Source organism: Xenopus laevis, chromosome 3S, assembly GCF_017654675.1.
Source record: "Xenopus laevis strain J_2021 chromosome 3S, Xenopus_laevis_v10.1, whole genome shotgun sequence".
Classification (NCBI taxonomy): domain Eukaryota; kingdom Metazoa; phylum Chordata; class Amphibia; order Anura; family Pipidae; genus Xenopus; species Xenopus laevis.
The window spans coordinates 49,637,165-49,660,152 of record NC_054376.1 but is presented as its reverse complement, the minus strand read 5'-3'; the positions used below and the strand labels follow the sequence as shown (position 1 = coordinate 49,660,152).

At 39.8% G+C, this 22,988-nt stretch overlaps 1 protein-coding gene across 1 annotated transcript; it reads right to left on the bottom strand.

Moving 5' to 3' along the window:
* Positions 1-1,935: 1,935 nt before the first annotated feature.
* nmrk2.S (nicotinamide riboside kinase 2 S homeolog) lies at positions 1,936-12,475 on the bottom strand. The gene is given in 8 exon segments (NM_001091856.1): positions 1,936-2,108; positions 3,941-4,020; positions 4,839-4,945; positions 8,053-8,124; positions 8,657-8,840; positions 8,961-9,006; positions 10,216-10,306; positions 12,273-12,475. Coding segments are annotated over 8 exon segments (612 nt in total). The 5' UTR covers positions 12,299-12,475; the 3' UTR covers positions 1,936-2,102.
* Positions 12,476-22,988: the final 10,513 nt, after the last annotated feature.

Below are 22,988 nucleotides of genomic sequence, written 5' to 3'. Positions count from 1 at the left end.
AAGCAGCTAAATGGGGAACATAGAAGATCTAGAGTGAGTCCTATATAATTATATACAAAGTAACTAATTGTGAGATTTTCACTTTGACAATTTGAGATGATTGTGGCTTTAACAATGAATTGCTACAAGATAGTGTCCTTAAGCACAACCTTAGATTTAAGTTATTGCACATGCTTTGGGGAGGGCTTGCTAAAACTCTACCTACTTCTGAAGCAAATCTTTATCCACAAACATGAACCTAATTGCAAACCTTAACAGTAAATCTAAGGATTAGCAGGATAGATTAAGGATAATATATATACAACTAGATATTAGGGAGCACCAACCATCAATTGTAGGAAAAATGGTGTGCCGAGTCAGATAATATATAAAAAATGAGGTGGTGCTTTTGGTCAATATAAATTAATTGCGTGGTAGATACATACTACCCACCGCATACAACGCTCAGCTGTGTCACTTTAACTCATAAGGTGCAACTCTGCAACGGGCATTGGTTGATGGTGCCGAGGACACCACTTGATGGGAGGGATCTCTAAGTGGGTGAAGGGGATGGCACGGGGTATTTAATCCTCTAAACTGACCAAGCATGCCCGGATCGCTATCCTAAGAGAAAGGTCTCAAAGGGAAAACTGGTGGAAGGGGTTGGCACGCGAAGTGGGGTCCTCCAATGGTTGTGGTTTGTGTCTAGTATTGGGACACTTCATATTTGCTATACGCTGTATGCGGTGGGTAGTATGTACGCAATTAATTTATATTGACCAAAAGCACCACCTCATTTTTGCCCTGGTCAATCAGTACTCCGTGCTTAGCCCATTTTTTAAGTGTGGACATTAATATTTTAACATATTTTTCTTAATAAAAGTTAAGTTTTATTATTATTTTTTCTCATTATACATTAGAAATTTGGATGCTGTGAATGGGATGGTGCAGTTATATGGGTCAGTTCTTTCTCTTCGTTATTTTTTGATAGATTTAGGATAATTGCATTTTTTAACATGTTAAAAATTAAATCTGAACTTCCCCAACCAATAAATCTTCCGAATAGGGCTTGCCATTGAATAACATTGCAATCTCCATAAAACATATACTTGTGGCAATTTGGCTTGATCACAGGAAAATGCAAAGGAAGTGAATTTCCCAGGATGAAGCAGGATTGCTGTGAGTATATGTTTTACTTGCTGAGAACGGCAAGCCATTTTCGTGAAATTTGTCCACAGTGACACAGATTTAAACGTGGGAGACAGATCTTACTGTATGATATCCAACATTAATTTAATGGATAAAGGCAGCTGCATTTAAGACCCAGCAAAGACTTTTGACTCAAAAACCAGTGTTACAAATGGTTGTCTGGGTACAGACAGAGGGCATTATATGTGCTTTCTTCATCAATGATCAATTAAGTGTGACATTATGATAAATCCACACAGGAACAAGGTGCATTACTAGTCTGGTTTAGATTCTCCTGTGCTGCTGTGTGAATAATATTTGGAAAGTTTCACAAGCTTGATAACCTCTGCTTTTTAACAACCAGCTGTTGCTGCCACTCACTAACACCAGCACATGTCATGTTGTGGAGTCATCGGTTTTAAAAGTTACAGCACAAACGAAGGACACTTTATATAGATGTGCCTGGAACACATGGTATAGGCGTGTCACACAAACGAAGGACACTTTATATAGATGTGCATGGAACACATGGTATAGGCGTGTCACACACACAGTCAGAAAGACATTTACACATGACCAACATAAAGACTGTTACTACAGTCTATGATTGCGTCTGCGGATGTTAACAAGTAGGTTTAGTGTATGTATGTATGTTTGTATGCGTTTGTAAACTTTGTTTAACATGCAAAAATTGTGATATAGGTGTTGTATTACTTAGTTATTATAAATCTGGTCAAGAATCGATACAGATCCAGAACACAACTAAAGTTTTAGCTTCCACTGACATGGTTTATTTAAATGCGGCTTATTCATGGAAGAGTAGCTTCTTAAGAAGTCAGACCAAAAAGACAATCTTTATATGGAAAAATAGAAAATCAGCGGATAAGTTAAAATCCAAAAGGCATCAACAGTCAAAGGCCACGCGTTCCTCTCAGTCATTCCTGTAAAAAAAAAATATGAAAAGAGAATTTAGAGCCAATGTACCCATAGATTATAACCCCTCAGACTGATGTCAGAGACTGGAAGATGGCTACAAGAAGCATCGCACTGCAGCTATTTCAGCCAAAATGAGTGTCCTAACTTTTTCCTCAGTTAGATTAGATTTTTTTTTTTTAATATCTTTAGTTTAATGAGTAACGCAAGGTTCATTTTTGTTGTTTACCTACAATTAAATCACTTTCTTTTCCAGAGATGAATAAAAACAAGATTAGACATCAATATGTGAACATTTAATAAAGAACTAATATTTAATGGGGTGTTCTAATTTTGTTCGGGATTCGGCCTTTTTCAGCAGGATTCGGATTCGGCTGAATCCTTCTGCCCGGTCTATGCAAATGAGGGGCGGGGAGGGAAATCGCATGACTTTTTGTCACAAAACAAGGAAGTAAAAATCCCAGTTATTGTCAATAAAATGCATTTTTATAGCCACCATCTCTGGCAGCTTGACGTCTTTTTCCTAGGTCAGGACTGAATCAACTTCACATGCATATGTTCCCTGCAGAAAGACAGCTGGGAAAAGGATGTCAAAGAGAGGGATGGCAACCATCAAACCACTGCACTGTGGTATGCATGAAATATATATGAATTGCTTCAATTCTTTATAACCTCTTACAATTTCCTCCTATGTATATATTTCTGTGAGACTAAAACAAACAGGTGGCTTAACTTTTAGTATGGTATAGAATTCTTTTTTTTGATTGGTCTTCGTTTTTTTATTTCTTAGTTTTTAATTATTTGCTTTTTTTTCCCTGACTCTTTCAAACTTCCAAAGAAAAAAGGGGGGGGGGGGTGTCACGGATTCCATCAGCCAAACCTATTTCTCTGTGAGGCTACAATGTTATTGTTACTATTTATCTTTCCAGTTATATAAACCACTGTCTGGTTGCAAGGATGATTTGAACCCTAGCAACAAATCTGATGAATTTCGAAACTGGGGAGATGCTGAACAAAAAGCTAAATAATTTTAAAAAAAAAGAAAATAAAAAGTGAAAACCAGCTGCAGTTTGTCTCAGAATATTAAGTGCTTAGTAGTGATGTGCAGGCCGACTCGAGGCCCGTGGGTCGGGCGGGTTCGGGCCGACCCCTGGTCAAAATGCACAGGTCGCGGGCGGGTGCAGGTCGAGCTCTTCTCCTGCTCTCCCTGTCCGCGAACTAGTACTGCTGGCTTCCGGCGCTGGAATTTATAGAGTTCCGGTCTATAAATAAAGGGGAGCAGCGGGCCCGGGTCAGATACGGGTAGGGAGCGTGCGGGTTAGGGCCGGGTCGAGAAATTCTCGACCCGCACATCACTAGTGCTTAGCCATACTAAAAGTTAATTTTAAAGGGCAAGTCAACCCCAAAATAAAAGTTTGCACAATAAAAGAAAACATAATTCCAAGCAACATTCCAATATACATGTATTAAAAATATGCGTTGCTTTTTAAAGTTATTCATAAATACAATTTCTATTGAAAGCAGCATTTGCTTAACTTTGGTTTTGTTAGTTTTTAAACAATGTTGCAAAAGTATTAGTTCCCCAGCAAAGACAGGTCTGTTAATCAGCTGCCTTTTCTTACATTGTATCAACAGTCTGTCCCTTTATATTCTCTGCCCTGATGGCTCAAACACTGCTTTCAATAGTAATTCATATGCAAATAGCTTAAAAAGCATAGAATTGCAATGAATGTATGTAATGCAAAGTTATTTAGAAAAAAAAGATAAAATAAATGATTTGACTCCACCCAGATATGGTTTTATGAGAGCAGGGAGTCAATATAAGTAAAAGTTCCTTTACCTTGCTGTTTATAAGATCCAGTATGTCTCCATACACTCTGTTGAACAACTCTTCTCTGGTATTTGTCCCATCCAGTTGCTCTAAAATGAACAACACAGCTGCCATATTAGAAGCCAGCCATTAAAACAAGAGTAGACATAAAGATGCAGACAGGGCCGACATTACAGGGCCCTGTACAACCCCAGCCCCACACAACAGTTAAAAGACCACACAGACATCAGCGCTAAAAAAGGTACCCCCCCACACGTTATAAAAAGCTATTGATGGTCAGGGCCCCCTTATAAGTTAAAGGAAAACTGTGGTGCCAGGGCCCCCTTAAGTTTTTTAAAAAAATTGGTGGTCAGGGCACCCTTATAAGTTTTAAAAAAAATTGGGACCCCAAAGAAACATTGGTGGCAGGGGCCTATAGAATATTAAAATAATACATTGGTGGCCAGTGGATTAAAAAAAACAGTAGAATTGAACTCGTGACTTCAGGACTTCGACTTCTCCTCCTTTCGTGTCTTTGGGTCTTTTTGCCGCTTCAGGACTTCAATTTCGGCTGTGTTCGTGGCTTCGGGTCTTTTCGGCACTTCGGAAACGGCCGCAGGCTTCGGCACTGTCAAGGGGGCCCAGCTCTTTTTTTTTTTCAAGTGCAGCAATGCGGGCCCCCCCTGCAGGCCGGGGCCACTTGTACGCCCTGCCCCCCCTGATGGCGGCCCTGAAGGCAGACACTTAAGAAGGGACATCGCTTTACTCAAGTGCCATGACTTGCTGAGGATTTTTAAATATGAAAACTGAACACCTGGGCTGCCGTCTTAGCTCAGAAGCTGCCAAGGGCATAACTACAGCTGCTTCAACCAGATTTAGGCCCTGGGGGAGCAAATGAGGTTTCAATTGGGAGAAAAAAAAAACTTACCAACATTAACTGTTAATTCTTCCATTATGTTCTTGTGCTTTATGTACATAGGCCAAACATGGCCATCAAACAGTCCCGGTGGATCTGGAACGGTGTAGTTTCTTGAGCTTTTGTGAAGAGAAAAAAAAAATGATTTTCAATGATGCCAGCTAAATGTAATACAGAAGCATTTTTCAGTACAGCACATGTGACCAGTTGATGGTATAATACAAACAGACTGGTCCTGACCAACAGACTTTTAATGCCCCCCCCATTCACAGTCCAGGATTACACCTGTAATTTAGTGCCAGAGGTTTTTTTCCTGACTTTGCCTTTCTGAGTGGTTGCAGTGGTGTTACTAGAGGTTACTGGGCCCCACAGAAAATTATTTTTCAGGCCCCCAAAATGACTAGAGATTGACCAGATTATTTTACCAGTATTTATTGAAACTGTATATGAAGTAGGGCCTCATGGGGCCCCTCTGCAGCCGCAGGGTCTGTTTCCTCTGTAGTTACGCCCCTGCGTGGTTGGTTTCCAAAGAAGGCCTCATCAGACAGGCTGCAGTACTGCAGTTTTTCCAGCCTGTCTGATCCTTACACCAATTTTTACAATAAGGAGTACATTACACCCTATATGCTTTCACTGGGTTCTACATTGCATAATGCAAACAGAATTATATTGATTTATGGTTAAAACCCTGTGTATGGCCACCAAATCATTATAATTAGTTTTAAAACGCTGACTGCTGAAGGCACCAACAAAAGAATGGAGATCAAAAGTATTCTTTAGACAGACATATTTAGTGTACCGTACATATGAATTGTGAACAGTGTATCGTTAACATCTGTTGCAGTTAACTTGCTATGAAACGCAGGCCGCATTTACTTGATAACAATAGAGATTAAACTGACACACACTGTAAGATAAGGGACTGATCTGAGCTTTGGTGTGACTAAGCATGATCATTCAAGATTTGTACGGTCTTTACCAAGAAACAGAGCTACAAGTAAGCAGAACAAAGTTCATATGATCGTTACCTATGAGAAAAAGCCCTATAGGTTGTGCCGCCATGTATCACTTACAGTACATGTTTAATTCAAATTGACCAGGATCCCCTACTTTTCTAGACATTTCTTGGAAGATGATGGGTAAATGTGCAGTAATAATATATATATATATATATATATATATATATATATATATATATATATTTATTAAGCATGAAGTGATCCTATAAGGGTTGGAAATAAAGTAAAGTCATCAAATAAAAGTTGAAAATGAGCCATGTAACAGTTTAAGGGTTTGTTCTGAATACAGGCATATCAATCACTACATCAGCAAACATTAATTTACAGAACAGCACACCCTTTAACAAAAGGAAATAAATCTAATTTAAGCCAAGATAATGAATAAAATTTGACTTCAAAGACAGCAAAGGGCTGATCAGACTTTTAGTAACTGATCCTGACATATACAGTGGTGTGAAAAACTATTTAGCCCCTTCCTGATTTCTTATTCTTTTGCATGTTTGTCACACAAAATGTTTCTGATCATCAAACACATTTAACTATTAGTCAAAGATAACACAAGTAAACACAAAATGCAGTTTTTAAATTAGGGTTTTTATTATTTAGGGAGAAAAGAAATCCAAACCTGTGTGAAAAAGTAATTGCCCCCTGAACCTAATAACTGGTTGGGCCACCCTTAGCAGCAATAACTGCAATCAAGCGTTTGCGATAACTTGCAACGAGTCTTTTACAGCGCTCTGGAGGAATTTTGGCCCACTCATCTTTGCAGAATTGTTGTAATTCAGCTTTATTTGAGGGTTTTCTAGCATGAACCGCCTTTTTAAGGTCATGCCACAACATCTCAATAGGATTCAGGTCAGGACTTTGACTAGGCCACTCCAAAGTCTTCATTTTGTTTTTCTTCAGCCATTCAGAGGTGGATTTGCTGGTGTGTTTTGGGTCATTGTCCTGCTGCAGCACCCAAGATCGCTTCAGCATGAGTTGACGAACAGATGGCCGGACATTCTCCTTCAGGATTTTTTGGTAGACAGTAGAATTCATGGTTCCATCTATCACAGCAAGTCTTCCAGGTCCTGAAGCAGCAAAACAACCCCAGACCATCACACTACCACCACCATATTTTACTGTTGGTATGATGTTCTTTTTCTGAAATGCTGTGTTACTTTTACGCCAGATGTAACGGGACGCGCACCTTCCAAAAAGTTCAACTTTTGTCTCGTCGGCCCACAAGGTATTTTCCCAAAAGTCTTGGCAATCATTGAGATGTTTTTTAGCAAAATTGAGACGAGCCTTAATGTTCTTTTTGCTTAAAAGTGGTTTGCGCCTTGGAAATCTGCCATGCAGGCCGTTTTTGCCCAGTCTCTTTCTTATGGTGGAGTCGTGAACACTGACCTTAATTGAGGCAAGTGAGGCCTGCAGTTCTTTAGATGTTGTCCTGGGGTCTTTTGTGGCCTCTCGGATGAGTTGTCTCTGCGCTCTTGGGGTAATTTTGGTCAGCCGGCCACTCCTGGGAAGGTTCACCACTGTTCCGTGTTTTTGCCATTTGTGGATAATGGCTCTCACTGTGGTTCGCTGGAGTCCCAAAGCTTTAGAAATGGCTTTATAACCTTTGAAATTGAACTCAGGTGTGATAAACCACAGTTAAGTTATTTTTTAACAAGGGGGGCAATCACTTTTTCACACAGGCCCATGTAGATTAGGAGTTTTTTTTCTCCCTTAATAACGTAAACCTTCATTTAAAAACTGCATTTTGTGTTCAATTATGTTATTTTTGACTAATAGTTAACGGTTTTTGATGAGCAGAAACATTTAAGTGTGACAAACATGCAAAAGAATAAGAAATCAGGAAGGGGGCAAATAGTTTTTCACACCACTGTATATATATATATATATATATATATATATATATATATATATATATATATATACTATAGATTAGTCAGGGGCTTGGTATCCAGGCCTCAAAAGTATGGAATTAAGCTGTTGATTAGAGCAGGCTAAACCAGTGTATTTATACTACCTGCAAGTTGTAAGTAGCCAAGTATCCTAGTGTGCACATTTTTTTGGCCAGTTTAGCACTTTGCACTTTTGCTCATTATATGTTAATGCAACAGCTAAAAAGGAAAGATAGTAATGAAAAGCAATTACCGAAGAAGTGTGTATGTGCGTGTGTAAAAACGTGTGTAAAAAAAGAAAAAAAATCTTACCTCCTTCTCCTCTTGCATTCATCATAGGGTACAGAAAGAAAATAACATTTGGTGAACAGATCAATAAGTGGTCTGTAACAAAATATAAAAGAATTGTTAGTTTTCCATGTCATTCAAAACAATCTTGTACACTATTCTCATGCACTTAACTGCCAATTATACATAGCAGAATTATGTAACAGAATATACACAACCCACCCCTTCCCTCACCCACAGTACCAGTAATCCAACCCAGACTTATTACTTGGGCTGCAAAAAGGGTATCCAGAAAGCTCTGAATTATGGAAAGGGCGTCTCCCATAGACACCATTTTATCCAAATTTTAAAAATGATTCCCTTTTTCTCTGTAATAATAAAACAGTACCTTGTATTTGATCCAAACTAAGATATAATTAATCCTTATTGGAAGCAGAACCAGCCTATTGGGTTTATTTAATGTTTACATGATTTTCTAGTAGACTAGGTAAGGTTTTTCTCTAGGATTAATGAATACAAATCAATATTTGCTCAGTCTCACCCTTCAAACTGTATACACATAGAACATAAAAATTAAGAGGAATTAAAGACAACTTGCCACAACTTTACAGCAGTTTATCTCACTTACTTGTAGGTGTAAAGGAGAAATCCTTCTACAATAAGAATATGAAGACTTTCACGCTTCTCTGCATCTTGTGGTGCCTCGGAGTCTAATTCATTGTTGATACCATGTGAGCGTTCAAACTTAGCAGGATCTTTCTGCCAGCCATCAATTGTACTCATCATAGCTTCCATATCTAATGCTGTGATAACTAAACAAGCATGAGATATTGCGTTAGAATCTTTACAAAAAAAAGAAGACTATTTATTGCAAACAAATGTTGTATCCCTTTGCCAATTATCTTTAGGTTACTAGAAGCAATAACCCTTACCGTCATATTGCTTAAATCCATCTTCAACTTCTATCTTGTCTTGGGGCTAAAACGGTGACCAGAAGAAAAAAAAAAACAAGCAACTAATGTGAAGAACTAAATCCCAGTCAATATAAAAGTCAGGCTTAGAATTAACTTTGTTAAAAATAATTGTAACCCAACAATTCAATTTTTAAGACTTCTAGATCTCAGTTTTAGTGTAAAACAAGAATCAAAGGGCAAGTCCTATCATGATGAATAAGGGGGTATATTGGTCTTTTAATTTTTTTTTCCACAAGTCACCTTCATGACCCGACCCTAATACTGGATAAAAATCAGTTAAGCTCAGGATCTCCTTTGGGGTCCTGATCTAAAGGTTAACAATCCATGGCATAAAGGTTTTATGGTTTAACAATCACAAAAATGAATTTAGGTACAAGAGTTAAAAAGTAAGCATACTTTTCCCAAATAATTTAAGTTTTTGTCAGTAGCACAGTGTAGAAAGCCACTGCTGTAGATTTTGTGATCCTCGACATTAAAAGGGTTAATAGAAATGCCTTAATTTTGGCTTGTTTTTGTGTATTTATACACAATCTGTGCATAGAGTTTCCTATAAATCATAGGTGGGGATTTAAGGTACTTGTAAGAACTTCGATCTGGTACAGATGAAGCTTATTTCCATTATACTTACGGCTCTAAACCAGTTTATACTGCAGTAAAAATGTAATTATAAAGTTTCGGGGTATATGCTATCTTTATAGTAAGAACTGTGCACAGGTCCACTTACGAATGCTAAATATATATATATATATATATATATAAATAAAATAAAGCAGATATATATATTTATATATATATATATATATATAATAAAGCAGAGATATATATATATATATATATATATATATATATATATATATATATATATAAAAATGTATATTTAGAATTTATACTGCAGTAAGCCTTGAACACTGGCTGTAACAATCACTTAATGCCAAAATCTAAACACTTTTACATCTATGATTGTTAGATGTGATATTCAGGGTTAACTGTATTTTTTTTTACTATGTCAAGAATTTGATCCGGTTTAAAGCGCTTAAGAACAGACAGATGGCTGGCCAAAAACACCCAATAGCATTCTACTTGCTGTACAAGTAGTGTCTTACTTGTTGATAAATTTGGTGTTTTGTCTTTCTGTAACAATGATACAGAACAACCAAATAGATATAAAACATTTTACATTGCCTGACTATGAAGAAAAAAATATATATCTCACCTTGAAAAAACCATCCTGGTGTACCACACAGCAGTTTGGCAAAGAGTTAATCAGTTTGTTGGTGAGTGTTGTCTTTCCACCATTGGTTACGCTGTCATGAGACAAGAACGGAAAGTCAAATAAAAATGTGTGATCCGGAAGAATTGTGCTGAATGGTTTATGGCTTACAATAGACAGTAAAGGTCATTACCTCCTTATATGCCTACCAGTTACCCCAGACTGCTAACGTAGAAACGTTACCTGTATCATTATAGTGCCTTACGGACAATGCGGTTATTGTCGATGTTTATTTGAAAGCATTGTATTTTACATGTAACAAATCAATTAAATAAAACTTTAAAAAAAGGAAAAAGTGTTTGTGAAGGATAAATTGATTTTAGGAGGAATCTAACAAATATTAGTTCAATAACCAGAATCAAACCACTTATCAGATGCACAGTTCATTAGTATACTTTACGTTTTGTCCCCCTATTGAGTGAAAGAGTTATATGTGTGTAAAAATGATGCTAAATAGTGCCCAACACCCACCAGTATGCTAATCTCATGTCAGAATACTGCCACTCAAAAATGCATTTGTCAGCCGTTAACCCCTGTGAGTTTGCTTTGAGACTGTCAGCCATTCAGGGCTTGATCCTCCTTTCTATTGTGTGTGTCAGTATGTGTGTGTGTGTGTCGGTATGTGTGTGTGTGTCGGTATGTGTGTGTGTGTCGGTATGCGTGCGTGTGTGGTGGTATGTGTGTGTGTGTATGTGTGTGTGTCGGTATGCGTGTGTGTGTCAGTGGTATGCATGGGTGTGTGTGTGTAATTGATACTGCTACATTGCTGTCCAAGCTAGCAAATAAATGTAGAAACTTTATCCCCCTTTTAGAATAAGCGATAATTTCCAACCTCAGCCTACACATGGTTTATTTTGCTTTTTGTACATGGCATCCCAGTGGAATCAGGAGTCTGATTTGAACAAAAATACTAAAGTATCGCCCCATCTACATATTAAAAAATGAGTCCATATATATTTAGCAGAGGTTTAACTATACAAGAAGATGACCCTGTGCATTTTTTACAGGAGAGTAAAGGTTTTTACACATGGGCAGTTTTTATGCTTTTAAACACAGGTTTGAGTGCAAATAAACACATTAGTGTGTAAGAGCCCCAATACTGGCCATGGTAGCAGGTTACAATCATTATGGGAAGCCGAAGAAATCTGCAGCAATCAATGAGAAAGGTCCCAATAGGGGTGAAACATCGGACGTATGCACAATGTGTTGAAAACAAAATAACGCTTTATACAGGGAGTGCTGCTCCCAAAGCCAATTTTTGATGTCTACTGCATTTGACTGTGCACCCTGGTTTTGAATTTCCATTGCTGGGCGACCAGGTGGAGTCAGAAAGTATAGGGGGGCAGCGACTTAACATGTTTAGGAGAACTTTATTTTTCCCTAAAGCGTATCTGGGTTTTGCTGTGGAGCTTGGAAACATCTCACCACACCATTGATATTCAGTGCTGAATTGCAGTACTAAAAGGGGTCATAATGACCTTCTGTCCCTAAACAGCACAGTGACCCATTAAACCAGTGCGATTTAAATGTTGCCATGACAACTGGCAAGCATGAGGAACCCAGAAATAGTAAAGACAAATTGAAACGGAGCCCCTGGACTGGTGAATAGAATTCCAGGACGATTTGTATTTAAGCTGTGCAACGTTACTTCATTATTTACTTATTTATCTGCCACCTACAAAACGCCTTCTATAAATGAGAAGAGTATTTTTCGAGCTGTGACTAAAGCTTAACACGTGGCAGTGGAACAGGAATATGGAATATCTACACACACACATATCGGCCAGATGTTTTATGAAGAAAAACCTTTATGGTCGTGTTGGTCAATTAACAACTATATGATGTGGAAAAACAAGAGCCGTACAAAAGCGTTTTAATACGGCAGGCAGAGATATGCAGCTCCTGCTTATACCATACAGTAGTACGTGCAATTTGACAGATAAGGGAAAGTGATGCGCGCGCACACTGCCCGCGCGAAACCGCTGCGCCTGCGCACTTACCCTCCGATCCCCACGATGATCTTCATGGTGAGTCCTTGTAACTCCGAGTAAAATGATGAAAGAATGTAAAGGGATACTAAAATAATTGGGATACCCTAGAGAAACACGAAGAGTTAAAAGGAGCGGATTAAACGTCAACTACAAGGTCTGGTCTCCATTTCGAAAGGAAAGGCTCTGGGCACACTCCACATCAGCTGCACACTAGCGAAGAGGCAGGGGTCAGCCGCTGCATGGAACTAGTTGGGAACGCTGTTCCCTGTCATTGGTCGTTGGATAGATCGTAGGCGGGACAATGATCAGCACAGACGTTGATTGGCTGTGACGCTGTTTCCTAACAGATGGCGGTCAATCCGCATTATTTTTGCTACTGTGTGTGACGTTCACGGTCACCCGAAGCAGCAAGTGCCATGTGTAAGCCTGGCTGGAAAAAGTGGTACTGCCATAGAATGTGAACACTTTCTAAAAGGGGTTGTTTACATCTTTAACTATATATAGAATGGATTTTTCTAAGCAAATTTTCAATTGTTCTTCATTATTTATTTTCCATCGTTTTTTAATGATGTGCCTTCTTCTGAGTCTTTTCAGATTTCAAAAGAGGGTCACTGCCCCCCATCTAAAAACAAAAGCTTTGTAAGGCTAAACGTGTTTAGTTATTACTACTTTTTATTGCTCATCTTTCTATTTGGGCCTCTCCTATTCATATTCCAGTCTCTTGTTTAAAGCAATGCCTGGTTGCTAGAGTAATTTGGACCCTAGCAACCAGATATCTGAAATTGCAAACTGGAAAGCGGCTGAATAAAAAGCTAAATAACTCAAAAAACACAAGTAATAAAAAATGAAAACTAATTACAAATTGTCTCAGAATATCTCACTATTAAAAGTTAACTAAAGGGGAAAGCTTCATCTCCCCGAAAGAAGACACTTTCTAAACATAATCAATTAAAAATGCTTTACCATTTATGAAATAATCAAGTTACTGTTGAGTGTCTCACTCTCAGCAAAGTTGCTCTCCTCATGCTGAGGTCTTGGTCATATCTTCCTCCTAGTAGATGTTTTAGAGCTAATTGAACATCCTAAAACCCAGAATAAGGGTCAAGATTCCGGTAGTAGCTCACACTTCTGCCTCTAACTACTAAGGGGGTGAACCATCCGCTATGCCACAAGGTCTTACAGAGCGAAAACCAAGGCTCATATTCTGGGCAGTCAAGGGAAACAGAGTGTAAGGGCGGAACTCCACAGGTGTTTCTCATCGGATCGCCGCACGGCAACGAAACACAGGCGACAAGACAGATGCAATCACAGGCATCAAAATCTAATTGGACTCAACGAAAAGTCGCAGGTAAAACTACACGGTTAGACTGTCGGATGAAGACGCTGCTTTCTGCATTCACATCCGTCAGTCGCGTTGGATGTAATATAGTTTTTATCTGCGACTTTTCGTTGAGTCCAATTAGATTTTGACGGCGCCTGTGCTTGCATCCGACTTGGCACCTGCGTTTCGTCGACAGATCCGACGAAAAACTCCCCTGGAGTTGTTAAACAGTTGAAAGCAGCGCCGATTTTGACTAAGGAGCCGCCTGAGGCGGCTCCTGCAATGCTGCCCCCCCCTCACCAGCTTACGTGTCGGGAGGGGAGGCAGAAACACTATTGCGGAGAGCACAATTGCGCTCTCTCGCAATAGTACAGCCGAATTTCCGGTTTAATAAACGGAAATTCGGCTCTTAAAGGTGCAGGAGCGGCTTTTTGCCGCCCCTGGTATCCTTTCAGGCGCTGCCGTCTGAGGCGAGCGGCTCAGCACGCCTCATTGGCGGAGCGCCCCTGGTTGAAAGAGGATCAATCAGTGCATACTCAAGGACAGACTAGGGTCAATACCTAAGAGCAGCACAGTAACAAATCAATGTGGGGCATTGAAGAGTAACTTTGTTATTTCATATATGGTATAGAATGTTTCATTGATTATATTTAGAAAGCTTCTTATTTCAGTGACATATATCTTATATTAAAATGTAATTTTCATAGCAGATCCCCTTTAAACAACTGGTCTGGTCACTGGCTCAATAGGAGAACCTCTTCAAAGCTCAAATAGGAAAACACTAGCCTCTATTGTCTTCAGTCAGTTGTCAACTGTATGTAGTATAAATTTATAAGATATTGTTATTAGATCTGGGACACTTCTATGCAGGGCCGGAACTAGGGATTAGCAGAAGAGGCATCTGCCTATGGTGCAACGATGTGGGGGAGCTGGGCAGGTACCTGTTCAAGATTCTTCTGCCTACCCCTAGTCCGGATTCACTCCCCTCTGCCGCTCTTGCCTCCCTCTTCTGTCACTCCCCCCTTTGTTTCCCTCCCCCTCCATTATGGCACATGAGCGCCTTTGCAATGTATATTCATTTTTATTATATGCCTGACCTGGACAGGCCTGGACTGGGAGTCAAAATAGGCCCTGCCATTCCAAGTACACAGAGGCCCAAACAGCCCCCTACCAGCCCAAACAGCCCCCAACCAGCCCACTCAATGGTAACTTTCTATGGAACCATACAGCAGCCCCTCTGGCATTTGCCAGAACCCACAGATTGCCAGTCTGGGCCTGCGCTGACCAGTATCCACAGAGTTTAATATAAGATGCAGAAAGCTTCTTCAGATACTTATCTGCACATTTCTCACTAAAAAAGATATACTGGCTGTTGTACAGGGAAACATTTTTCTGTATCAGACAATTTGGCATGGATGAACTGCTGTTAAAAATCATGATATTAGAAGTGTAAAACTGAAGAGTGCAACAACAAAAAGGAATCTGCTGTTATTTTCGGTGAACTTCACTTATCTTATATATTGTTGTAGTCTCAGTCTTTTCAACAGGCTCAGAAATAGCATCAAATCATAACCATAAAGCAATTATTAACTTAATTTCTATTATGTCCCCCTGCTACATTCTACGCAAACACAGCCACAAAGCAATCTGTCTAATTAAGAAAAGTGAGGTGTCCATAAATTAGATGTTCAGGTGTCAAAGAAAGTGGCACAATTTATAGCCAGCTTTAAATGCATTATAAAATTGATTTTAAATTGATTATTTATTTCTTCGATTTGAATTAGAAAAGACTCGGATCACAAGCTTGTAACCAGGAAGCAGCTTTATTAAAGGGGAAGTAAATGCAAAAAAAATAAAATCCCATTTTTACTTTCTTTAAAGAAAAATAAACCTACGTACAATATACTTTAATTAAAAAATTTGTATAATTTTTATAAAAAAACAGATTGTTTACAGTGATTAATTTTACTTTCTCTGACTGCTGCGGATAGGAAACTTTAGATGGTTCTTATCTGCTTGGCAGGAAACTATGGTACTTTTGAAATTCAGGGAAGCAATGTGCAGGGTTATTTTATGGTTTGTTTGCATAACCTGACTAGCCTTAGCTTATCTACATGCCAATCAACCCCAAAAGTTAGACACCCCAAGTGATTATATTTACTTAGCTGACACCCCAGTTCCTATCAGCAGAAAACCGCACCAGCCCAGGGTTCTTCCAGCGAGCACCACGTAGCGATCCTCTTCCTGCTTCTTCTTTCTTCTCGCACCTGCGCATGCGCAGTAGAGTGAGAAACCAAACTTTAATGCAAAAGCCGGCTATTTCATTCTACTGCACATGTGTCTGCCCCAGGAAATTTGAAAACCGAAGAAGCAGGAAGAGGATCCCTCTGTGGTGCTCTCTGGAAGAATCCCGGGCTAGTGAAGTTTTCTGCTGATAGGAGCACCAGCCTGGGGTATCAGGTAAGTAAATATAATCAATTGGGGTGCCTAACTTTTGGCACCCCAAAGGGTTTATTGCCTTTCCTTCTCCTTTAAAATAATACAAACTATGCATTGTGTTATCTTTGACTTGTTGCTTGTTTTCTGCAACTTCTAATAGAATCAGTTAGTTGGTTAAGTCTGTTAGTACTGTAAGCATGCTATTTATGTCCCTGCAAACAAATTGTAAACTTATAACTCAGGTGCTCCCCCCCCCATAACCATAAAAAATATAAGCTATTGCTGTTGTGCTGGGTCACAAAAACCCAGAAATAAAAATTCTGGTGGTAAGGTTGATAGGAAAATTAGTATAATTTTGCCCATTGTAACTCAAGCATTGGCAAAAAGTAATTTCTTTAAAAACCCATGGTAGAATGAGTGTTAGTGACATAGCTGCTGGGCTTCTAAAGGCAAGAGATCTTAATTAAATATAATGAAAGTCAGAAAAGCCTAAATCTATATCCAATATCCTAACACATACTTAAAAAGGCATAAAATGTACTAGTAAGATCAAGTTGTACCACTTGCAGATGATTTCATCATGATATAATTAAATATCAGATTTTACTCCATGGACCAAAATAATTACCGTTATAAACATTGCCCTTTTCAAACAATTAAAATGAAATATAAAATTAAACGGTTGTTTTTGCCAAATACTGTTCATGGAGGGAATGACCAGTGTAATATATTTGTACATAACAATGTTAAGTAATGTGTCTTTTTGCAACAAATGGGTACCATTTCAATTTATATTAACTAATTTCAGCAGTAAATGGATACATTTTAGACACGGGCATGCAGCAAAAAGGTATAGTTCTCGTTGCAGGAGTTAGCCATCACAGCTAACATATGCCTTCATATGTGTAGTGGTGTGTGGGTCGAAATTCTAACCCCTCCCAATCCACATCTGGCCCGGCCCGCTATTGCCCCCCTATTTATAGACCCGCGCCCGCCCTGCCCACAGTGACATCACAAAAGAGGTGGGCGGGGATGGGCTTGAGTCTATAAATTTAGGCGCCGGAAGCCGTAAGTGCTAGGTCGCAGGCGGGAGAGCAGAGAAAAGCTCGATCCGGACCCGCCTGCGACCCTAAGATTTGTTGCGGCCCGAACCCAACCGACCCACAGGTAAACCAGGGGATCCCATGGGTTTCGGGCAGGCCCGCACATCACTAATGTGGAGGGAATTACTGGCCTCTATTGGTCAAAAAGGGGTACGTATCAGGATTGCATTTTGTGGATAGTGTTGATTAAAGGAGAAGGAAAGTTGTTTCGCAATTGGGGTGCCAAATGTTAGGCACACCCAAGTGAATGCATTTATTTACCTGAAACCAACCCCTGGGCCGGTGCTTCTATCAGCAAAAAACTGCACCGGCTCGGGTTATTCTAGCAAGCACCATGGATCGCTCCTCTCCCGGCTTCTTCTTTCTCCAAATTTCCCGGGGCAGACGCATGTGCAGTAGAATGAAAAAGCTGACTAAAGCGCATGATGAAGACGGAAGTGGATCGTTCCGTGGTGCTCGATGGAATAACCCGGGTTGGTTTTCTGCTGATAGGAGCACCGGACTGGGGTTTCAGGTAAGTAAATAAATTCACTTGGGTGTGCCTAACCCAAACAATAAGGTGAGTGCGATGGTCGGGGGGGTGCCTGCCCAAACCAACACCCATTTTTTAAAAGCATAGGACCACTACTTGTTTGAAGGGCTGGGTGTGGGGGTGCTAAAAAAACACATGACGCTAAGCCTATTCTTATAAAATCCCCCTTCCTGCTGCCAGACAATTATGGCTATATCTGGGTGAATATGCAAAGTTTTTCCAGCACTTGTCAATTGAGGAAGGGGTGGTTTGGTGCAATGCCAGTGGGAAGCACAATTTGCAAATACAGTGCTAGGCACCAATACTTTTTATCTTTCCTACTTCTAGCCACCCACTGTACATAATTAATATAAGACAGTCAGGGCTGATTTAATAACACTGGTGATAACATTTGGTTGCACAAAGCAGAAGGCACAAGGTAGTGAGGTTATGGACCCTGTATCAAAGGGGGGCTTTCATAGGATTGGGTGGGTTTTGAGTGGATCATATAACAGATCAGGAAGATACAGTTTAACTCCAACATACTGCAATTAAATATTTATTGAGGAAATCCTCTGTAGTGTTAATGGTGGTCCTATATATATAATGGTGATGTGTCAATATCCATATCCAGGGTCCATATTGTTCTGTACAAGCCAACTGGGAACCCGATTCACCTTGTTCCCCATGCCAGTTTAGGGGGACTTTTCGTAGGGGGGTTTACTTCAGGAATAGAAAATTTAGTGCTCAAAGTCCATTCTCCTCAGAACAGGTATTGGTACCCCTGAACAGGTGCTAGTAGAAACTATTGATTGGTATTTTTTCCAATGTCATAGAGTGTGGCAAGTGAGAATATTAGAAATGTGTCCAATGGAAATATTGCATGGACTGAGGGTATTTTCACCTAAATGTGCAATATCGAGGAAGGAAAACAATCTAATTGGCCATGGAGTAGAAGCTACTGGGCTTGTTGAAAGCTAAAGAACATGTCTGGGGAAGAGGAGTTCCCAGGACCATTTGTTACCACCAAAGGCTATAACAGCCCTAAGTAGCTATCAAAGAGAGAATACCATTCAGCAAAGCAGCTAATGATATGCCCTTGCTGAACCGAACCAAAAAGTGAGGTCTGGAGCTACACTGTGATATAGATTTGCATGGGAACAGCTGCCTTGGTCTCAGGAGAAGTACCTTGAGGGAACAAGTGTGACCTGTGGATGATAAGAACTCTTAGAAATGGACTGAACTTTGAAACCAAAATGAGTAACTTGTAATTATTAAGGGGGCTGTTACTTTAAGAAGGCTGCATTATGCAACATCAGTTGCAATAAGAATGGGCACCCAAAGCACATCTGCAACCTGGAACCCCCTGTCCACCCAATTATCATTTCCCTACTCCGTTCTCAAACCTGCTGGGAACATGCAACACATCTTTATTTTCCTGTTCCTTTCACATGGCAGTGGGCACACTATGGGTTAATCCCCCCTGCCACGTGATTGGACAGGTTTAACTCTAAAAAAAAAACTTACTTCCGCCAATGAATGCCATCTTTTTTCCTCCTGTCGCTCCCCCTGATGTCCAGCAGACTGCCTCTTTTCTGCTGAAGCTGCTGAGCCGAGGCTTAAGTCCTTGTGAGAGGTCTTGGAGAAGCCGACTGGCTTCTGGCCAAAGTGTGCCTCCGGTGCTGTCAGACGCAATGCTTCCCACTTCCAACATGGCGATGGATGCCGTAGTGCAGTCGCGGCCGCTTGGTATGTACTGACGCGAGCGCACTGAATGGACGCTGACACACGCCCTTAATTGACACGGGGTGTCAGAATAAGTGGAAGAAATCCAGCAGCACACTCTTAATTGATGCAAAAATCCGTAGTGTTTTATTAGCCCATATATGAACAGAAAAGGGGCAACGTTTCGGGCCCTACTGGACCCTTTATCAAGCCTAATGTGATTACTTTCACCAAACAGTTAAATACAACATCATGGGGCGTGTAGTCACAATCTCCTCACCTTCCTCAGTGACATCATTAATTGACATGCTATATGGTGTATTCACACATTTTAACCATTCATGATTATTAGTCCGTATGTTGAGTCCATAACAATTTTCTTAGGACAGTCAAAAATTATATAGTTATATAAACATATTCTATATATAAGATTCTATATTTGTTTAAAACTGGCCCGTCTCCAATATATAAGAAAGATATTGATTTATTACAAAATTAGATGTTTCATTTTATTTGGCATAATAAACACCATAGAATCAACAAGTCAACACTTTACAGATTAACATCTCAAGGAGGTTTAAAGGTTCCATGTTTATATAATTATTATAAGGCAGCCCGGCTAGCCCAATTGATTCAGTGGCATGTTCATCCAGCTGTTCGGAGCTACATGCAGCCTTTACTAGGCAATCCAGATTTTCCTCCAGGATTAACACATCCTTTATTCTCATGGTAGAAAGATAAAGGCCCTTGAACTATTTATAAATTGCTCTCTCCAAGAGGACTTAAAACATTACAGCACTTGCAAAAAGCGCATGATTTTCCCAACCTGGAAATTAGATACCAACAGGTATCCCATTTTTTTTCCCTCTCAAACTCCGAGCCCACCTACACTGGAGGGCTCTGTGTTTGAAAGACGATGCCTAAACCCACTTACTACTACCAGTAATATCTCCATAATTTACAATACACTCACGGAAGTATCACCTGAACTTGAAATGCTCATATATGACTCTCTGGAATACGGATCTCCCCACACGGGATATGGCGGATAAGTGGCCAAGAATATCGTCCTCCATTCATAAAATTTGGGTACAAGGTAATTTCCAGATGGTACATTACCCCACTTCGTAAACATAAAATTATGCCTACTACTTCACAGTTATGTTTTCGAGGATGCCAACAACCGGGCAGTTATATGCATACTTGGTGGGACTGCAATATAGTGCAATCCTTTTGGTAACAAGTATACCAGATTGCGACACGAATATTTGGGAGTACGATTTTACCAAATCTGGATGAGGCGTTATTTTGCCTACCGCATCGGTCACTACCGATCATCTATGGAAAGCTAATGTCCCAAATACTAGCGGCTGCTAGATGGGTTATAGCACTGAATTGGGTTGCTCCTAAGCTCTCTTTATTACAATTCCGCCAGACGCTTGATTATATACAAAATATGTATATAATACAGCTCTTTTGGAGGATACTCTGGATACTCACTCAGAAATATGGGCCCCTTGGGTCTCCTATAAGTTTGGCATGGAAGCCCCAATAGACTGAATTATATATTGTGAGACTTTATTATTGCACTAGTTGGTCAAATATTATGAGGTACTTTACAATGTCTGTGATTTCTTATCTTATATGAGAAAAAGGTCTATTTGCTAACCACTATCCAGGTAACTGTTATACATTTCTGTACTTTTTGTTTTTTTCTTTTGTTTTCTTTTGATCTATTTTTGTTTTATTTGCCTTTTTTTTTTATTGAAAAAATTATAAATAAAGAGATTTAAAAAAAAAATATTGATCCCCACCTAAGGTGAACTGAACAACCGACTCAAGGGACTATAACCCAATCCAGTCCAGAGTACCCAGGTGATAGCTTGGATTCAAAGGGGAAATTGTCTTCTAACAGCTCCACCACAGAGGATTCGGCCTTCAATCTAGATCTAGTAGAACCCTTAATGAAGGCCATAAGGAAAACCTTGGATCTGGAAGAAAAAATCCACTCACCCACCAAAAGAGACAAGATGATCAAGTCAGTAGCTAAAAAGATTAATTTGTTTCTAATCCATGAAGTTATCAGGAAAATGGTGGATTCAGAATAGGAGGGTCCAGATAAGAAATTTGTGATCTCTAGGAAGTTCAAGAAAATGTTCCACACTCCCAGTGGACAAAGGAGTATCACTTTGAGATCCGATGGAGAGAAGGCAAGATGCCTCATTAAAAAGAGCTTATGTGGCTGGAGGAGCTACTCGCAAAGCAGCGATAGCCATCATCTCTGTCACTAGAGCCAACAACATCTGGCTACAGGAACTCGAGGAAGCCATCAAAAGAGGCGAGGACAGAGGCAAACTCACTTACATGTTACAAGACATAAAGGTGGCCAATGACTTTGTAGCTGAAGCCTCTATGAATATAGTCAAATTGGCAGGAAAATCCATGAGCCTCTCAGTGACTGCAACGAGGGGTCTATGGCTAAGACATTGGAACACCGACCCTCAATCGAAACACAACCTATGCTCTCTACCTTTCAAGGGTAACCTCTGACCTGAACTGGATCATATCATATCCAAAGTTTCAGCCTTTCTCCCAAAAGAAAGGAGAGATGGAAGAGGCAGAGCTTAACCTCTAGACCCACTATATATATATATATATATATATATATATATATATATATATATATATAATATATATATATATATATATATATAAAACAATATAAACCAGGCAGACCCTTTTCTAGAAAGTGGAAACCAAAAGACCAGCCCTTTACTAGGAAGGGAGTACAAAAACAAGAGAAAAGAGCATGAAGGTTGTGGATCCCCTCTGTCCATTGTAGTAGGCAGAATTTCTCTTTTTCAGACAGAGTGGGCTTGAGAAATAAAAGACACATGGGTGATGGTCATTGTGTCATAAGGATACAAACAGGAACTAAGAAACTCCCCACCAATGAGTTTTATTTCCTCAGACAAACCTATGTCCCCAGAGAAGAAAAAAAGTCCTAACCAGGATCATACGAGACCTGCTAAAGAAAAGAATTATATCAACAGTTCCCCGGGACCAAAGGTACCAAGGCTTGTACACACATCTTTTTCTTTGGAGGAAAACAAATGGAGATTTCAGAGTGATCCTGAAATTGCAGAAGCTCAATGACAACCTTCATGTCCCTTCCTTCAGAATGGAGACTCAGTCAATTTCACAATGCATAGAACAAGGGGATTGGCTATTGAAGCTAGACTTGAAAGAAGCTTACCTGCACATGCCAGTAAAAAAGCTTCACAGGAAGTACCTCAGGATCAAAATACCAAACCAACACTTCCAATACCGAGCCCTACCCTTCGGACTCTCCCCAAGCGGCGCCAAGAATATTCTCCAAGATTCTGCCACCAGTTGTAGCCAAACTCAGACTAGCATGTATACAGATATTCACATACCTCGACAATCTCCTAATCATGGCCCCTCCAGGAATCTTCTGACGTCTCACCTTCTAATGACCACAGCTTTCCTACAAAACCTGGGTTGGTTCATCAATTAGGAAAAAAGCCACACTCAGCCCACCCAAGTGTTAGAATTTTTGGGAGTCCTGATAAATACCCAGACTCTATCCTTAAGCGAAGATTCCA